Source organism: Gopherus evgoodei, chromosome 2 (assembly GCF_007399415.2).
Source record: "Gopherus evgoodei ecotype Sinaloan lineage chromosome 2, rGopEvg1_v1.p, whole genome shotgun sequence".
Classification (NCBI taxonomy): domain Eukaryota; kingdom Metazoa; phylum Chordata; order Testudines; family Testudinidae; genus Gopherus; species Gopherus evgoodei.
The window spans coordinates 2228666-2246750 of NC_044323.1; the positions used below are offsets into that span (position 1 = coordinate 2228666).

An 18085-nucleotide genomic window follows, 5' to 3' on the forward strand; every position below is an offset into this window, starting at 1 on the left:
TCGCAGGTGCCCATCTGCACTACTTTGCATAGAGAAGCATTGAATTTCAGCTGCCATTTTTGTCACCCAGGCACATCCCAGCTCTTTGTAACACTGGCAACAGCTTTTGACTTTAGCTTGAATAATTTTGTATCTGTTGCAAGTTTTGCCACCTCAGTGGCCTTTCCAGCTCTTGCTGAATACAGGGCCCGAGCCCAGCTCCCCAAACAGCTCCTTGGGCAGCCCTGCTCTTTAGTCACACCCCTGAAGGCCCTGCACAGTATGAGCTGGATGGCGCTGGTGCATCTCAACCACATGCCTTACCTACTTACCTCACATCCGGGCAACTGGGGATTGAAGTCCCTCCCATGAGGCACAAGCTGGAAAAAGGCCCTATGATTCCAGCCCCCTCAGCCCTGCAGCTCTGGGAGACCCATGACACAGCCACAGCTGCAGGCCTTCCCCCCAGCCGTGCTACCCTGCACATCGTCACCCTGGCTGCAGCTGGGCGCTGGTGAGCAGGTGAGTTGGCACTTACGAAAGCCCACCAGCCCCCTCTCCCCGCCAGGTCCCTGGAGGAAGCACTTGGAGGTGAGCTGAGGCTCCAGGCCCCCCGGACTTTGGCAGGTGGGCCCACAGAAAAGGGGGAAGATGGGGTCTGTGCCACAGCTGTTTCCCAGCTTGGCCATGGCACTGGATTCCCCCACCCCCAAAGTCCACCAGGGTTTAATTCAGGTCCACAAGCCCCACTGCGGCTCCAGAGCAAATTGTCCATTTATTGAAGTAGCAAAGAGCTGAAAAAGTCAGTTCTAATTATGGAGTCAGATCAGAACCCGGGGGCGGACAATGCTACGTTTGTACAAATGCAGAGGGACCAAGAGCTCCACGGAGCACCAGCAGCCATGCTCCAGGGCCGTGCACCATGGCCATTTCTGCCCAGCGCCCCCTGGTTCGGAGGTCAGTCTGCACTGCCCAGCTCAGGCTGCAGGAGGCAGGAGCAGCAGGGCCCAGAGGGCCCAGCATGGAAGCTGGGGGAGGGGGAGGCACTGTACAGTATGAGATGCACCCAAGAGCCCCAGCAGGTGAGATGCAGGTGGGAACTAGTGACCTAAGCAGTTGAGGTCCCATCCCCCTGCTGTAATGGGCGCCACTCCCAGAGCTTGCTAAGGCCATGCTGACCTCGTCTCCTGCTTCTGCCAGTTCCAGCCAGCCCCATAGCTTAACACAGAACAAGCCCAGTTCCCTCGGCAGCTGCTGGCCGCCTGCTCCTGGGAAGGACCCCGGGGGGGGCATGTGTTTTCTGGCACTTTTCCATAAGATATGCACACGCAACCCAGCAGCACCAGGATTTCCCCCCCCCCTCAGCTGAGATCCCAGCAGCTGGCTGGTGCTTGCCCCCCTCCCCCCCCCGAGACAGCAGCTGGCTCTGTAAGACAGCCCCAGGGGGTGGATACCGAATCCACTTCCATGCAGGGTCTGTGCCCCTACTCAGCTCCGGGGCTTCCAGCCTGAGCTGGTTAGCAAGCACCTCAGCAAGAAAACCTCCTGCCCAGTGGCAGAGCTTGGGGCAAGGTGCAGAGAATCAAAGCTATTTCAGACACCAGGAATGACCCATCACTGATTTACTGCCAACCCCCCCACCACTGCACATGGCAGCTCCCCCCCCCGTAGTCACAGCTCTGATTTTTGCCCTGCTGCCAGCAAACCGAGCTGCATGGAACATGGGGCCCTGCTGAGCAGAACTGCAGCAGCCGCCTGCCCCTGGCCCAGGGTTTGGGCCATGCAGGGTGCAGCCCCTGGCTGGGGTTACACTGGGGCAGCCTGCAGCCTTAAACCTGTCGGTTACCTGGGCTGAGAGCACCAGGCCCAGCCCCCCGCCCGCAGCAGGAGACAGCCCAGGAACCCAGTCCCAGCAGCAGGGTGTGGGAACCTGCAGTACACGCTGTGCAGCCCAGGAGACAGAAGCGCTGAGGGAGGCGCCCCCACGGCCCAGCTCCTGCCCAGCGCTGGAGCAAGCAGGAAGGGCAACTGGACACCAGGAGAAGCAGGGAGCCGGACATCCCTCCCTGCCAGGGCTGGGCCAGGACCCCTGGGTCCCAGCGGGGGGCTCTCAGCCACTGTCCCTCGGCCATGTGTCCGAGCCCAGGGGTCTTGCCTGGAGAGCGGCTAGGGCGCAGCGCTGATCAGTGCCCCAGCCCCTGGGGGTCTGTGAATGGAAGAGCAGGGGGCACTGGAGGGCTGGCTCCTGGCCCAAGGCAGGAGCTGCAGTGGGCCAGCTGCACCAAGGCTCGGCCTCCCCCAGGGGGGCTCTGGGACACGCAGCGGCCCTGGTGGCGAGGGAACAGTGGCTCTCCATGCCGTCGGGGGCACCCCGGGCTAGCTGCCAGGGGGCCCAGGCGCCAAGCGGGGTGCCAGCCTGTAGTGCTGTGTGTGCATTTCTCAACCCTCCCTGCAGCCCAGGGCTGAGCGGGGACGGAGGCTGTGGTCCAACACCCCAGGTTCCAGCCAGCAGGCTGGGGGGCTCCCCAGGGGCCATGGGGGCAGCAGAAGGGGTGTGCTGGCATGGCCAGGGAGGGGCTGTGTGTGCCCATGTCCCCAGAGCTGAGCTGGGCCAGGCCCCCCAGCTCAGGTTTTATTGAGTGTCCACAGCGGGTCCAGCATGCTGAGGGGGTCATCACTGGGCCGGGGCCCCCGCAGCCCCTCCCCGTTCTGGGGCTGCAGGAAGCTCTGCTTGTTCATCCGCGGCTTGCCCCTCAGGGAGCTGTCCAAGGAGAAGGCCTCAGGGGTCAGGGATGCCAGGAGCTCCAGCGAGGAAGAGGAAGGAGCCAGGCTTGTGGCTGAAGACTCCCTGCTGGGTCTCTCCTCCACATGGTTGCTGCTCTCGGCTTCGGGCAGCAGCACAGGCATGGTGGAGGCGGGGGGCAGCTCGGCACTGGTGGGGGGCACGTGCTCTGTCAGGCTGGGCTGGGCGACGCTGGCGGGTGCTGCAGGAACCGCCCCTGGGCTGGCAGCTTCGGGCACTGCTGCTGGCTCGGGCAGCTGCCAGTTAGGGGGAGACTCCGGGCCGCCCCCAGGGGGCTTGATGCTCAGCTTGGCAATGGTGGCCTGGATGGAGCTGATGGGCATGTCCCCACCCAGCACTAGGTCCTGCGGGTCCTGATGCAAGTACAGCTGAAAGAGAAGCCAGAGGTCAGCCCAGGCCCCTCCCTGGACACTAGACTCCCCTGCTCCAGTCAGCACGGATCAGCCACAAGGCCTGGAGCTGCCAGGTTCTGGCCAAAGGGGTCCGGGAGCCAGGCGGAACACGGCTCCGGAGCCCCGCCCTTCCCAGCGCCGGGACCCACCTTCTGGGCAGCACTGCTGGGGGGCTTGCTGGAAGCCGGCGTGGTGACCCCGTGTCTCTGCAGTACCTGCTCGGCGTGCTTGAGGACAGCTTCATAGCAGAACTTGAGGTGCAGCTGGAAGAGAAGCAGCCAGCGAGATCCCTTGAGCCCAAAGCTCACGAAGGACACGCCCAGGTGCCAGGAGTGGCCAGAGCCGAGCAGACACTGTGCCACTCAAAGGGCATCATGGCACTGCTGAGCCAGGTGCCTGGGCCCCCAGCTCCACCCCCAGCACATTACCTTCTCCTGCAGCATGTGCTTCCTCTGCTGGCGCATCCTCTTCACCAGCTGGGCCAGGTCAGGGATGCTGTTCCCAGCCTCCACTTCCTGCATTGCTGCGTACATCAGGCAGAAGGCACCGGTGCGCCCCACCCCAGAGCTGGTGGGAAGAGACAGCGCCCAGGGGGCAACACTGGGGAACCCTGCCAAAGCCTGGGTGAGCGGGAGCAGGAAGCCCACAGCCCCCTTCCCCAGCACTGCATTGTGGGTAGAGTGCCCCTTCTCCCCCAGGGCCAGAGAATCCTCTGCCACGCAGGGCAGAGCTGCAGTCTGGCTTGGGAACTGCTGGGGAAAGAGCCAGCCCTGCAGCGTCCCAGCAATGCGCTGGCTTCCGGCCCTGGGCTGCTGCTGGCGTCGAGGGAGGTCTGCTCCAAACGGGCAGGATGCCCGCCCTGCTCCCATGCCACGGCAGAGCTGGGGCCCAGACGGCCCCGCGCTCCCTGGCTGGGACCAAGCAGCGAGCCTGGCCCCGGGGCGCCACGCTCCCTAGCTGAGGCCGAGCAGTGAACATGGCCATGGGAGGGCCGGGGCCCAGGCAGCTGCAGCGCCGCGCTCCCTAGCTGAGACCGAGCAGCGAACCTGGCCCCGGGGCGCCGCGCTCCCTAGCTGAGACCGAGCAGCAAACCTGGCCCCGGGGCGCCGCGCTCCCTAGCTGAGGCCGAGCAGCGAACCTGGCCCCGGGGCGCCGCGCTCCCTAGCTGAGACCGAGCAGCGAACCTGGCCCCGGGGCGCCGCGCTCCCTAGCTGAGACCGAGCAGCGAACCTGGCCCCGGGGCGCCGCGCTCCCTAGCTGAGGCCGAGCAGTGAACCTGGCCCCGGGGCGCCGTGCTCCCTAGCTGAGGCCGAGCAGTGAACATGGCCATGGGAGGGCCGGGGCCCAGGCAGCTGCAGCGCCGCGCTCCCTAGCTGAGACCGAGCAGCGAACCTGGCCCCGGGGCGCCGCGCTCCCTAGCTGAGACCGAGCAGCAAACCTGGCCCCGGGGCGCCGCGCTCCCTAGCTGAGGCCGAGCAGCGAACCTGGCCCCGGGGCGCCGCGCTCCCTAGCTGAGACCGAGCAGCGAACCTGGCCCCGGGGCGCCGCGCTCCCTAGCTGAGACCGAGCAGCAAACCTGGCCCCGGGGCGCCGCGCTCCCTAGCTGAGGCCGAGCAGCGAACCTGGCCCCGGGGCGCCGCGCTCCCTAGCTGAGGCCGAGCAGTGAACCTGGCCCCAGGGCGCCGCGCTCCCTAGCTGAGACCGAGCAGCAAACCTGGCCCCGGGGCGCCGTGCTCCCTAGCTGAGGCCGAGCAGTGAACATGGCCATGGGAGGGCCGGGGCCCAGGCAGCTGCAGCGCCGCGCTCCCTAGCTGAGACCGAGCAGCAAACCTGGCCCCGGGGCGCCGCGCTCCCTAGCTGAGGCCGAGCAGTGAACCTGGCCCCGGGGCGCCGTGCTCCCTAGCTGAGGCCGAGCAGCGAACCTGGCCCCGGGGCGCCGTGCTCCCTAGCTGAGGCCGAGCAGTGAACATGGCCATGGGAGGGCCGGGGCCCAGGCAGCTGCAGCGCCGCGCTCCCTAGCTGAGACCGAGCAGTGAACCTGGCCCTGGGGCGCCGCGCTCCCTAGCTGAGGCCGAGCCGTGAACCTGGCCCTGGGGCGCCGCGCTCCCTAGCTGAGGCCGAGCAGTGAACGTGGCCATGGGAGGGCCGGGGCCCAGGCGGCTGCAGCGCCGCGCTCCCTAGCTGAGGCCGAGCAGTGAACCTGGCCCCGGGGCGCCGTGCTCCCTAGCTGAGGCCGAGCAGTGAACATGGCCATGGGAGGGCCGGGGCCCAGGCAGCTGCAGCGCCGCGCTCCCTAGCTGAGACCGAGCAGTGAACCTGGCCCTGGGGCGCCGCGCTCCCTAGCTGAGACCGAGCAGCAAACCTGGCCCCGGGGCGCCGCGCTCCCTAGCTGAGGCCGAGCAGCGAACCTGGCCCCGGGGCGCCGCGCTCCCTAGCTGAGGCCGAGCAGCGAACCTGGCCCCGGGGCGCCGCGCTCCCTAGCTGAGGCCGAGCAGCGAACCTGGCCCCGGGGCGCCGCGCTCCCTAGCTGAGGCCGAGCAGTGAACCTGGCCCCGGGGCGCCGCGCTCCCTAGCTGAGGCCGAGCAGTGAACCTGGCCATGGGAGGGCCGCGCTCCCTAGCTGAGGCCGAGCAGCGAACCTGGCCCCGGGGCGCTGCGCTCCCTAGCTGAGGCCGAGCAGTGAACCTGGCCCCGGGGCGCCGCTCCGCGCTCCCTGAGGCTGAGCAGCGAACCTGGCCCCAGCAGCGCTGCCTTACCTGCAGTGCACCACGATGGGGGTGTGCAGGGGGCGCTGGTGCAGGTAGTGCCCGTGTACTTCCTGGATGAAGCGCAGCAGGTTCCCCTTGCTGTCGGGCAGGCCCCTGCGGGAGGAAGGGAGGAGCTGTTGGCGAGGGGCAAGGACCTGCCATGCCCGGAGCCAGACCCTGGCCTGCCAAGCCTTGCAGGGGAGGGTTTCTACCCCCATCCCACGAGCTGGGTGCTCAAGGGAGGTGCCACGCTCCTCCCAGTGGGACAGGGCTCGATTCCCCCCTCCCCTGGGGGCCTGGTAGGGTCTACAGTGCCACTAGTGAGATCTCCCTCCGTGCCACCCCACAGGGCCCTGGAGGGGGGCACCAGCTGGGAGGGAACAGAAGCTCTGCCCCAGGTCAGCGCTTGCAGCCCAGCCCCCCGGGGTGGGAAGTCCTGATCTAATCGGCACAAGTGTCCCAGGAGCGCCCAGGGCCTCGCCCCCCGCCCCGCGGCACGTACAGCTCAGGCCAGGCTGTGAACTGCAGGTGGATGACGGTGCGCTTCAGGCTCTGGTCGCGGAACTGGAGGGTGATCATCCTCTCCACGTGCGTCGGGGCCACCTTCAGGCTGGTGAGGAGCAAGGTGATGGGGCCCTGCACCATGGGCTGGCCCCGCTCCTGCGGGAAGTACCGCACCACTTTCTGCTGTGGGGCGAGAGACCGGGCTCAGGGCAAGGAGCGGAGCCCCGGCCCCCAGCCCAGAACATAACACCAGGGCCCCCCCAGCCTGCAGCCCAGACCACCACCACCCCTGCAGCCCAGCACAGCCCCCGCAACCCAGACCATAATGCCAGGGCCCCCCCAGCCTGCAGCCCAACCCACTACTGCCCCTCTTCCCAGCACAGCCCCCACTAGCCCAGACCACCACTGCCCCCCCAGCCCAGAATGTAACACCAGGGCCAGAGCCACCAGGACCCCCCACCCCAGCCCAGAACACAGTGCCAGAGCCATCCTGCTGCAGGTTCAGGGGGATAAACCAACAAATTGCACAGAGGACCTGGCAGCCTGGGGGCCTTGGCCAAGTTCCCCTCAGTTGTCACCAGCTGCCTTCCCCATCTCCCCCTGCCACGCAGTCACAGACAGACACAGTATCCTTCACCTCCTGGCCTAAGGCTAGTGTAATGATGCTGTGGGTCGTTCCACCCAGAGTTGGCTGCATTTCAGGGCCAGGTGCCATTATCCCGACACACTATCCTGGATGGAAGATGCCAGGTGTATGTTACTTGCCCCTGTAGCTGGATGGTACAACCTTGTGGGGGCTCAGCAATCCAGCACTCTCCCCTGAACTCTGACACACAGGCAACATCTGCCACCCCTCAACCTGGTGGGTTCTCCACAGCCTCGAATCTCCCTTCCTGGGACCAGTCAAGCCCCTGCTGGCATTGTCGTCATTACCTTCAAGACAACGCAGAGTGCCCACCAGCAGGCTTCCTACCAACATCCAGCCAGAACTGGCCAGGAACTCAGCTTTCGAGTGAAACCATCCCCATCTCGCTCAGCTTTGCTGGCCAGAAGGACCTCGAGCAGCTCACAACACCATGCTGAGGCAGGGCTAGGTAAATCTGAACCATCCCTGACAGGGGATTGTCCAACCTGGTCAATGCTGGGGACCCACCACCTCCCTGGGAAGCCTGATCCAGAGCTTAACGACCCTGTTTGTTTGAAAGCTTTCCCTCAGATCCAGCCTACAGCTCTCTTTCCACAAGCCGGTTCTTCTTGCCCCACCCTCAGTGGGCATAGAGAACTATTGATCACCGCCCACTTTACCACCTCCCTCATGGAAGCTGCCGGGTGAGGAAGTCCTGCCCTGAGGAGCTCCTGGAGATCCTACCTTCTCTATTTCCTGCTCTGAGACCAGCATGACTATGAGGGAGACCTTCTGCTCGTAGATCATCAGCCAGAAGTCGGAGGCTGTCCCCACCAGCGGGGCCTGGGTGGCGATGATGGTGGGGCAGTAGGAGGACAGGTCCTCTATCTTGCTGGCATTGATGTAGTCGTCCTTGCCCGACTGCAGAACGATGCGGTTCTTGTCGTAGGGCATGATGTCCTGGTGACGGTTTTTCATGGAGTAGCAGCGGGCAATGGCGATGGACAGCTGCCGGGCATCCCTCTCCTGGGCATCCTGGAGCTCCTTCCAGATTCCGTCCAGCTCGGGGACGCTCCTGGGGATGGGCTTCTCCAGACTGGCCACCACGCCCCGGAACCGATCCAGCTCAGAGAGCAGCCTCATGATGTGCTCGGGCTTCTCGTATGGGTCGTTCTCGATCAGCTGAACCGCCTTGGGTTTCTGCCCCTCCTTGGCGTCTGCCTTGGTGGGCTGCAGCAGCGGCTGGTTCACCGCGGTCTTGGAGCCCCCATGCTGGCTTTCGGGGCTTGAAGAAAGCAGATCGTCCGTGGAAGAGCTCTGCCGGTGGAACTGGAGCTCAGCTGGGCTCTGTGCCGGCGGGGCTGTGCCGGGGGTGAGCGATGGGGGGGGTCGCTGTGGCAGGGCAGGGGCGCCGGGCACTGAGGAAGGCAAGATGGCTGGAGGCTGGATAGCCAGAGATGGCTGGGGGGATGGTGCCGGTGAAGGGATGGCAGGACCCGGGATGATAACACTGCCTGGCATCTGGCTCAGAGCGGGACTGGGGGAAGGCGGGACATGGTGAGGGCCGGACTGACTCGAAGCTGGGGGCTGGGGACCAGCCAGTGGCATGGCAGAGCCAGGCGGCAGCTGGTTTGTAGGGGGCCCCGGATGGCAGGCAGAAGGGGCGGGACAATAGGGCATCGCAGAGACCACTTGGGCAGAGGAGCCGGCTGGCATGGGCTGCAGGCCGGCAAGCGAGCGGTGAGGGTGGAGCTGCTGAGCCGGGGCCACCATAGTGCCTGAGAGGCTCTGAGCCAGCGGGGGAGGCCCGCAGGGCATAGCTGCAGGGAAGGAGTGAGGGGCGCTGTCCTGGGAAGGAAGTGGGTAGAGCTGTGTTCTCAGCTGGGCATGGATCTGGCCATGGCTGGGAGAAACATGGGCCAGCCCCGAATGCTGGCCAGGGAACTGGGCCTGCGGCTGGTACATGGGCAGCGGCTGGAGCTGGGCCTGAGGTGGGTACTGCTGCTGGGGGAAGCTTGGAGCGGGCGGTCCCGCTGGGAACGGGGGCTGCTGGCCGAACGGCTGGACGCCGCCTTGGGCATAGGGGAACTGGGCAGGCGGGCCAAGGAAGCTGCCCTGAGGAGGGAGCCCTGGCGGCTGGCTGGTGAGCCGCGGGGGCATGTGCCCACCCATGGCCCTGGGTGCGGTGTAGCTGGAAATGGGCGCCTGGATGCTGTCGACGGTTGTGGTGGCCGGGCGGACCCCAAGGGGGTGAGGAGGGCCGTTGCTCCCTCCTGGGGCCTGGCCACTGAACCGCGGGGGCTGGGGCGGGGCCATGGCTGTGGGGAAGGCACCTGGCAGAGCCCCGCAGGAGGAGACCGGCTGCCCCATCCTGTAGGAGGCATTGGGGGTGATGGGAGCTGGAGCAGAGCCAGGCATGGGCACATGCTGGGGGGAGGATCTCTGGGGAGGCACCTGAGGGCCTGCATAGCCGGGCTGAATGGGGGCAGGGCCAGGGCTGGGATGCCCAGGGCCTCTCTGCAAGGTGCCAGCCGGGTAGAGCTGAGGGCTGGGCGACGGGGCAGAACTTGGAGGCCTGTGGGGCTGCATCACCTGGGACGGCAGCACAGGGGGCCCGCTGTAGGTCTGTGGGGGGAAGGGGCCTTGCAGAGGGCTCCCAGGGGCACCTTGCGGGGGGGTCGCCAGCCGGGCAGGGAAGTAGTGTCCCGGCAGAGGCACCGAAGTACTGAACTGAGCAGGGTTAAAGGGAACGCCAGGCTGGGCTGCCATTGGCGGCTGTATCGGAGCATTGGCTGCCCGGGCGCCAGCTGGGAAAGCCTCCTGGCCTGGGGGCCTCATGCCACCGCTGCTGAAGGCCGGGTTGATGGAGAAGGCAGCCAGGGCATCCGCAGGCAGCCTGGTGAGATGCGCTGCCAGCACGTCAGGGGGCAAGCTCCGGAGCTCTTCCGGCAGGTCGGCCAGAGAGAGGGAGCCCAGCTGCTGCAGGTCTGCTCCATCCAGGCCGGCCGCAAGGTCCAGGTCCCGCTCAGAGGCCTTCTTCTGCAGGGCCGGCTTGGGAGCAGTGGGCCTCGGAGGCGGCTTCTTCTTCATTTCTCTACCAAAGCAAGAGCAGGCATGTGATGCCAACCAGCCCCGTGGCACTGGTGTTTTGAGCGGAGAGGGTGTGCGCTCCCTCACCCATCCGCCCAGCTGCAAGTGCTGAGTCCCAGGGGCTGGCAGAAGGTACCTCCAGCCTCTCCTGCAGGGACCTCCCTCTGGGAGGGGAGAGGGGCTTGGGCTCTAGCGCTGAGACAGCCAGCGGCAGTGGCTGATTCTGCGCCCTTGGCACCCAGCTGCAGCCCTAGGGGATGGGCTGACGCACCTATCCTGCAAGTCCGATTTCATCCCCGGGCCCTGTCGTGGTCACTGTTAAGGGCTCCCATGTGCCACTTGGTCTCTGCACCACTCCTAGTCACCCTCCCACACCACGGGACTTGGGGGAGTGTGAAAAACACCCCAACATTTGGGTTCTCAGCTCCACAGCATGCCCAGCCCCCCGCCAAGAAATGTGAACATGGTGAACAAGCTGACCACTGCAGAAGGCCAACCGGACACAAGGAGTAGCAGAACCCAACCCCAGCCACCAAGGTGGAGTGGATGTGGGGCAGGTGACCTACCTTTCCAGGACCTGCTGCCGGCTTGCTTCAGACGCTTGGCAGGCTGCTCGGGCCTTCTCCAGGAGTTTGGCTGCTTTGCTCTCCAGATCCGCGTAGAAATCTTTCCCCTCCTGAGCCTTCTTCATCAGGTCTTCGTAGGCTTCATAGGAGGCCACCAGTGTCTGCAGCGTGGTGTTCCACCTGGAGAGTCAATGCAGGGTATGCGGGGAGGGGCGGGGGCGAGGCAATATTAACAGAGCAGTCCTGGAAATCTGGGGGATGGGGAGGGGGGTGAGAGCAAGGCTCACAGGCCTCTAGACACCCCACCACAGCGACGGCCCTGGCACACTCCAGTCAGGGACCCAGCCCGTGGGGGGGGCCAGGATTTCCTCTCCTCCACTGACAGCTCCCGGGGACCACTCCTCTGGTTTATAGCTGAACCAGTCTCAAAGCAGACAAACTCAAACACTAGGGCCTGCTGGGGGGCAGCTTATGGGCGCCCTGGGGTTAGCGCCATGGGGCACAGGAGGCGAAGTCAGCAGCAACCAGCATGGGCCCAGCTAGGATGTGGATCTCTGTAAAGGAAGAGTGGAGGGGCTGGCGAGGGCCTGTAGACCCCACCCCTCCCCACGTTGGCCGAGAGGTCCTAGCGTGCACAGAGCGAGTGGCTGGCTTCGGGCTGGCTGGGGGCATTCCTCACCGGAGAACGGAGGCTGGGATCGTGTTATGCACCACAGGGATAGCACAGCTTGCTGGGAATGGACTCTGCCACAGCAACCACCACTGCCCTCTGCAGGCGACGCCATGCTCCCCGCGCACTCACTTGTGCTCCACCTCAGCCAAGACCTTCCGCACCGCCGCATACTTGACGTTGGCGTCCGTCAAGGCCTTCAGGACGTTCTCCTGGGCCGCCAGGTTCTGCTCCAGATACACCTTGATCTGGTCGTACTTCTTCAGCTGCTCTTCGAAGAGCTTCTGTCAGGGCAAGAGGAGTGTTCTGGGCTTAGCGGGAGAGCTGGGCTGCAGCGCTAGGCTGGGGGACTCAGCGGGGATCCCCACAAGCTGAGTGCGGGGAGGGCTGGAGCTCGCTGACAGCAAGTTAAGGGGAAGTTCCCACTGACAGTGGCAGGAAGAGGCCACAATAGAAGCATGATGCATGGCAGGGCGGAGCAAGGCCCTCGGTGTGACTTGGGGGCACCGCAGATGCCATCATCGGCTCTGACCAGATAGACTAGCACACTGTAGAGTGCAGAGAGCAGCAGAAATGGCCCAGGAGCTCAATCAGCTCCAAAGGGGATGTGACCATGGCCGGCAGGCAGGGACAGGGAGTAACAGCGAGCAGGGGGTGTGAGAGGGGGCTGACGTCTGTTTGGAACGCAATAGGCTCAGCTCAGTCCCAGACAACGCAGCAGCTCGGCACTCGGCCCAGGGCCTCACCCTCATCTCTGAGCGGTCGGTTGTCACTAAGGAGGTGGTGATGTCGTCCTTCTGGATCATCTCACGGAGCTGCTGCTCCAAGGACATTCGCTGATCCTTCATCTCCTGCACTTTGGACAGGATCCGCTTCAAATTCTGCAGCACCTGCTTGTCGTCTGCGGGAGGAAGGAGAAAGCCATCACCACCTGGGGGGCTCCCCGAGCCACAGGCTCCATACTGCGGTCACCTGGCTCACCCACCAGGGGGAAACGATCCCTAGCACGGGTAGGTACAGCTCCTGTTGGTGCCAATCGAACCTGGCCCCCTGCTCCAGGGCTAAATTTGACTCTTGCTCAAGACACACTGTGGGGTCTGAAAGCCAAGCGGGGTGCCTGCTTCCTACAGCCCCCCAGGAACAGTCTCCAGCAGAAATTCAGCAAACTGGCAATGCTGAGGCACCACCGAACCCAGCTCGCTCACCCAGCCCTGCAGCAAGACAGGACAAGCAAGCAGCTGGCGTCAGATCACACCCTGCCCCAGGGAGCAGATCCAGGGGGCTCAGCCAGAGCGATGGGGTGACATTAGCTGGAGGCATTCTGCCCTTTATACTCCACCCATCACCCACAGATCCGAGCTTCACGCACCAGGATCTGCAGCAAAGCTTTGCCGTCACCATTTATCTAAGCCATGCGGCAGGCCGTGGGCTCGGCGGCGCTGACTGGCCAGTTAATACTATACCCCTGCAGTCATTTAGCTCTGCCTGAGTTGCAGTGCTGGGAGAACCACCAGGCAAGTCTCAGGGTGTCTCTGAGCCAGCCGGGGGCTGGAGGGCAGGGCGGTGTCTGTCTGCGTTCTAGAGCTTGGAGCCTGGGTAGGTTGGAAATTTCACCTGGAATCTAGACCCAACCTGCCTTCTGATCCAGCCTCTGTCCCCATCACTAGCTCTTCATCTGACCCCACAGGCTGGGAACCAGCAGAGCACTGCAGAGGGACCCAGCTGGAGCCCAAAGCATGAGAGGGACAAGGCCCGGAGGGAAGGCCCTGGCTTGGGGCCCACGGTAGGAGCAGATTCATTCTTCTGGGGGCAGCGAGAGTCAGGGAAGACCAAGGAAGGAGAATAACTTGGATCTCGGCATTAACGTCTCCTTGGCACAGCGAGGGACTCGTACAGCGGCAGGCCAGGAAGCCAGGCGCAGCTCAGACCCAGCCAGAGCTCTCCTAGGGAGGGGAGGGGAGGGGCGAGGCTCAGTATGCCATGGCCCTGGCGCTCACCTTCCGTCAGGGCCGGCGTGGGCAAGGCAGCCCGCACTTGCTCCAAGGGCCCGCTCAGCAGTCGCAGGTTGCTGATGTGCAGGTTCATGGCTTTGTGCAGCTCCGTGTTGGTGAAGCTGGCCTTCTCGTGCACCTCCATGTACTTGGCCCACTCTTTGCTGACCTCAGCCAGCCCCGGGGAAGGGCTGGGAGGAGAACCCGGCTTGCCAAGCAGCTCCTGCAGCTTCTGGTCCTGCAGCTCGTCATCATCCAGGAGGTCTCTGATCTCTTTCAAGGAGGCCTCCACGTCTGTGAAGACTCCCGAAAGCACTGGAGGGGCAGAGAACCAGAGGCATCAGGACACTGGCGGCGTTTTCAGTGAGGCTGGGCAAGGCCCCGGAGCGCGACTGGAGACCGAGCCAGCTCTGCCTGGGGGTGCAGCAAACGGTCCCATTCCTCCCAGTGAAATGAGCAAACTTCACCAGTAGACCAGGGGAGGCAGCATGTCAATCATAGAACCTCAGGGTTGGAAGGGATCACAGGTGGCATCTAGTCCAACCCCTTGCTCAAAGCAGGCCCAATCTCCAGACAGATTTTTGCCCCAGATCCCTAAATGGCCCCTTCAAAGATTGAACTCACAACCCTGGGTTTAGCAGGCCTATGCTCAAACCACTGAGCTATCCCTGGGGCACAGAGAATAGAGCCCAGGAGTCAGATCCCCAGCCCCCCTTCTAGCTCCTAGGGAGACCCCCTTACCATGACTCACTGGCTTTTCCTCCATTGGGGATTCCCCCAAACACACGCCATCAGCTCTTACCCTGCATGGACTGAACCAGGTTCTTCACAGTGTCTGGCCGCACGCTGAGCGCGGCGCATTTCTCCATCAGGATGGGGGGGATGTGGTTGTACATGTCCAGGTTATCCACCGTCTCGGGGTCCAGCTGCATGGAGTCCATGAACTGGCTGCAGACAGAAAGCAAAGCCCTCTGAGCAGTGGGAGAACCCTTCCCGGGCACAGCCCCACCACCCCGGGCTGCAGACATGGATGCCAGTTTTTTGGAAGCGGGATCATGGTTCTCTGAAGTGAGAAACTGGAAGCATCCCAAAGGGCTTTACAGAACGCGCACCCCATGGTCAACTCCGCCTGAACACAAACGCAGCCACCTCTGGGGAGAAGCATGACAGGAAGGGAAGGTGAGATCCACGCAGTCCAACAAAACTGCAAGATGAATCCAGAAAGGCAAAATGTAATAACCCAAATTGGAACTGGGCCTGAATGCAGGGTTAATACCCCAGCTCTTGGGAATGGGCCATGGGAACCGGGAGGGAGGGGGGCAGTTCGCCAGTGCCTTGGTTTCCGTATTTTCCCAGCAGAGGGCTCCCGCAGCACAGCACCCTCTAGGGCAGTGGCTCAGCACCGAATCACCTGCCCCACTTCCTGCAGTGCCTTGGGTCACCTTGGAGACCTGCTGTCCTACCACACCAGGTCAGGGGGAGGCGAGCTCGCATTGGGCCATGGCTGAAGGGAGCAGAGCTCACTGCCCGCTAGCTGGCATGGGGAACACAGAACAGCGATGCAATGGGGGATCCCTGAACTGTCAGGGACCAGCTCCGTCCGCACCAGCGAGGAAAACCCCAGCGCTAGCGCAGGCTCAGTGCACACGTACTCCAGGACTTCGTTCTTGGCCTCGATCTTCGCCATCGCTTCTCTCAGCAGCTTGGCCTTCTCCTCACTAGGACGAATAAGAGAAACCCCTCAGCACCCAGGCCAACCAAGGCACTTACAATCACTGAGCCCTGTGCCAGGTACCCTGCTCAGGACTCGAGCCTTCTTAACCCCTCCGGGAGCAGGCTGAGTGGCCCTACGGCTAGCCAGGGGCCAGCACTGCCCTGTCCCAGGAGTTCCTGGAGAGCCGGGCTGGGAGGAGCGGGCAGGCAAGAGCTGAGGGAGAAACACTCAGGACTGGAGACGCTGGAAGGGCCCTCTCAGGGCAGGCACAGGCACAGCTGAGTGTCCAGTTTCGGCTGCTCCACTAAAAGGTGCTGGGGACCCAGCCCCTGGTGGGGGGTTCTGACTTGCTTGGGGAGGTCTTTCAGCCTCCTGCAGTTCCCATTCACCTGCGGCGTGCCAAGTGCCGGACGCATCCTCATCACCACCACATTTCTGGCAGGGAATCACTAGCCCCAGCTTCCTGGCCCCCGAGGCAGGATCCGCACCCTCCTGTTACTGAGTGCCGACGCCCTGGGGAAGTACCTGCTACGGAGCTCCCTTCCACTCACCTGTACAGCGAAGATGCCTCATGGGCGGCCATTGGCACCAGCTTGGCAAAAATATCTGGGCCCGTGACAGCTGGGTCGGTGGGGTTGACGGGAAGGGCCTTCACCAGGGTGGCACCTGGGTATAGAAGAGAACAGCCTGACACCGATAACTGTGAATTATCCTAGACAAGGGCACAGCACTTCCTTTCATGCCCGAGGCTGTTTTCTGGGCTGCACCTGCCACCAAAATGCAGATCAAAGCAACCAATAGCTGTTTGCCTCCAGCAGGTGCTATGGAGACCCTGGGAGCAGGAAGTTCCTGGCGTGAGTGGTGCTAAGGGGTTAGAGACTGGTATCTAACCCACCTGTGCTACGGGGGCAGCGTGTTCTCATCGCTGCCCATTACCAAGATATCTGTGCAAAGCACGCAGTGCTTCCCTTTCAGAGCAGTGTCTTCCCGACTTGCTGATCACCACCCCCTCACTCCAGCCTGGACTGTGCAGGGCTGGAGGATCATGCACCAGCCATGGCGTGGTTTTGCAGAGCTGTGGGTAGCAGCAGAGGGATGGATGTGCCCGGGCTGCCTCACCTTTCACTGACTGCAGGGTGTCCAGTGCAGGGACAGCTTCGTGGTAGATGAAGTCATTGTCCTTCTTGGCTGAATTGTACCTACAAACAATTGAAGTGTAAATCCGGGGGGGAAAGGGGGACCCGGCTGGGACCCAAAGAGTGAGCTTGCTGGGTTAGACAGACAGGAGCCTCAAGAGTGGTGTTTTCGTGCCACCCAGAGGACACTATCTGCTATCTTCACCTGCCAGTCACTGGGTACAACTCCACCCAGTTCCTTCTGGGGAGAGGATGAAGCATGTGTGACAGACGTTAGCTATGTCATTTAACGTGCTGCTCACAGCACCGAGATGCTACAGCGCGGACAGCGTGAGAAGACCCTGTACAGAACAGATCTACAGTCACTAGCAGAACATGTGAACTTGACCCTATATACCGAGACCCTACACAGAGAAGAGCTCCCCAGAGCGAGCGGGGAATGTGGGGGGAGAGATTCAGCAAAGAGGTTTGACCCCAGAGAGCCTAGAGACAGACTCCAGTCCCAGAAGCAATTCCGGCTGCAGACTCACTTTCCCCCGATCACATCCAGGGTGAATCGCAGGGCTTCCTGCACCGTTTCAGGCTGACCCTAGAAGAGGAAAAAAACACGAGTTAACAGCCAGTTCTGCCACATCGCTGCAGTCAATGTAACACCCTGAGCAGCCCTTTCGAATGCTGCATCCTGCTGCCCTCCACAAACTAAGCAGCGACCTGAAGGCAGAAGCAGCCTGGCAACCCTCACTGTCACCCCATTTCCCCGTAACCTGCAAGCAGCCAGCAGAGATGAACAGAGCAGTGAACAGCTCAGAGCTGCAGGCTGCCTGCAGCCTCTGGCAGATGCCAGCCCTTGGGTGCATGCTGCAGGCTGACTTGTTATTCACAACGGACCACTGGGATTCGGAGCACCACAAACACAAGGCTGGTCGATCCTGTGCCAAACTCCTCAGCCACAAGTGTCAAACTTGGGGGCTTGCGTTCTTCTACCACGGTGGTGAACTGGCTCCTGGCCCAAGGCTGTGGAGCCAGAACACTCCATGGGAATGCCCCCAGGATTCGGGGGGCCCCAAGGAGTGCAGCACAAGAGGCAGTGCCATAGTGGCTAAGGCAAGAGGGACTCCTGGCTCTTCTGGTAGTTCGCTGCATGGCCCGGCATCCCATTGCTCAAAGGGAGTTTTACCCCCGACTTGAGTGAGGGTAGAGACAGGCCAATGCCAAGAGCTTTTCAACAGCCCACTCAGTCTCTTCAGGCCTCTGTACAACAGAGATGCCATCTACTTCTTGTCTGCATCACATGCCGTAAACGGGCCAAGTTCACCAGCTGGGTGGTGGGCTCAAGATTATGGGTCCAGTACCATGGACAAGAAAGCTGCTTACCTTTGCTAGTTTGATAGCTTCGTTGAGTTTATCCAGAGCGCTCTGGAAGTAGACAACCTGCAGAGAAAGCAGAGAGAAGTTCTGCCAGACTCCTCTACGAGCTGGGAAGGAGTCACAAAAGTACGTACACACACACACACACACACACACACACACACACACACACTTGCTGTGGAACATGCAGCCAACAGGCCAGTGAACCCTGTGTAAAGATACCTGGGACAATCCAACGCCATTAAGTACAGCGGGGCCTTCTGAGAAGAAGGAGCTAATTAATAGCACAATCAAGCAACTGAAATTAAGGTACGCTGCCCATTAGACAACCATGGGACATTTTCTAGAGAAGGGAGGTACACGAGAAGTGCAGTGCCACACACCACCACTTCAGCGATCCAGATACTGACACCACACGCTGCTCTTCTACCAGCCCAGGTTCCAAAGCAGGCATTGCCACAAGGAGACAAGTGTCACATCCTGAGTTTGGTGCCTGCACT

At 62.8% G+C, this 18085-nt stretch overlaps 1 protein-coding gene across 3 annotated transcripts in view; it reads right to left on the bottom strand.

Annotated features, from left to right (window-relative positions):
- Positions 1 to 735: 735 nt before the first annotated feature.
- The window catches only part of PTPN23 (protein tyrosine phosphatase non-receptor type 23), a 41742-nt gene continuing 24392 nt past the window's right edge, over positions 736 to 18085 (bottom strand). For 2 of the 3 annotated variants that reach the window (XM_030549779.1, XM_030549781.1), the window contains 16 exons: positions 17592 to 17648; positions 16748 to 16806; positions 16201 to 16280; positions 15633 to 15747; positions 15020 to 15085; positions 14170 to 14315; positions 13374 to 13682; positions 12123 to 12277; positions 11509 to 11660; positions 10707 to 10886; positions 7795 to 10144; positions 6424 to 6608; positions 5931 to 6035; positions 3603 to 3741; positions 3324 to 3437; positions 736 to 3150 (listed from right to left, as the gene is read on the bottom strand). In XM_030549779.1, the coding sequence (XP_030405639.1) occupies positions 2605 to 3150; positions 3324 to 3437; positions 3603 to 3741; positions 5931 to 6035; positions 6424 to 6608; positions 7795 to 10144; positions 10707 to 10886; positions 11509 to 11660; positions 12123 to 12277; positions 13374 to 13682; positions 14170 to 14315; positions 15020 to 15085; positions 15633 to 15747; positions 16201 to 16280; positions 16748 to 16806; positions 17592 to 17648 (4758 nt within the window). In that variant the 3' untranslated portion in view covers positions 736 to 2604. The remainder of the gene's footprint in view (positions 3151 to 3323; positions 3438 to 3602; positions 3742 to 5930; positions 6036 to 6423; positions 6609 to 7794; positions 10145 to 10706; positions 10887 to 11508; positions 11661 to 12122; positions 12278 to 13373; positions 13683 to 14169; positions 14316 to 15019; positions 15086 to 15632; positions 15748 to 16200; positions 16281 to 16747; positions 16807 to 17591; positions 17649 to 18085) is intronic. The other variant, XM_030549780.1, reaches the window with a different exon arrangement.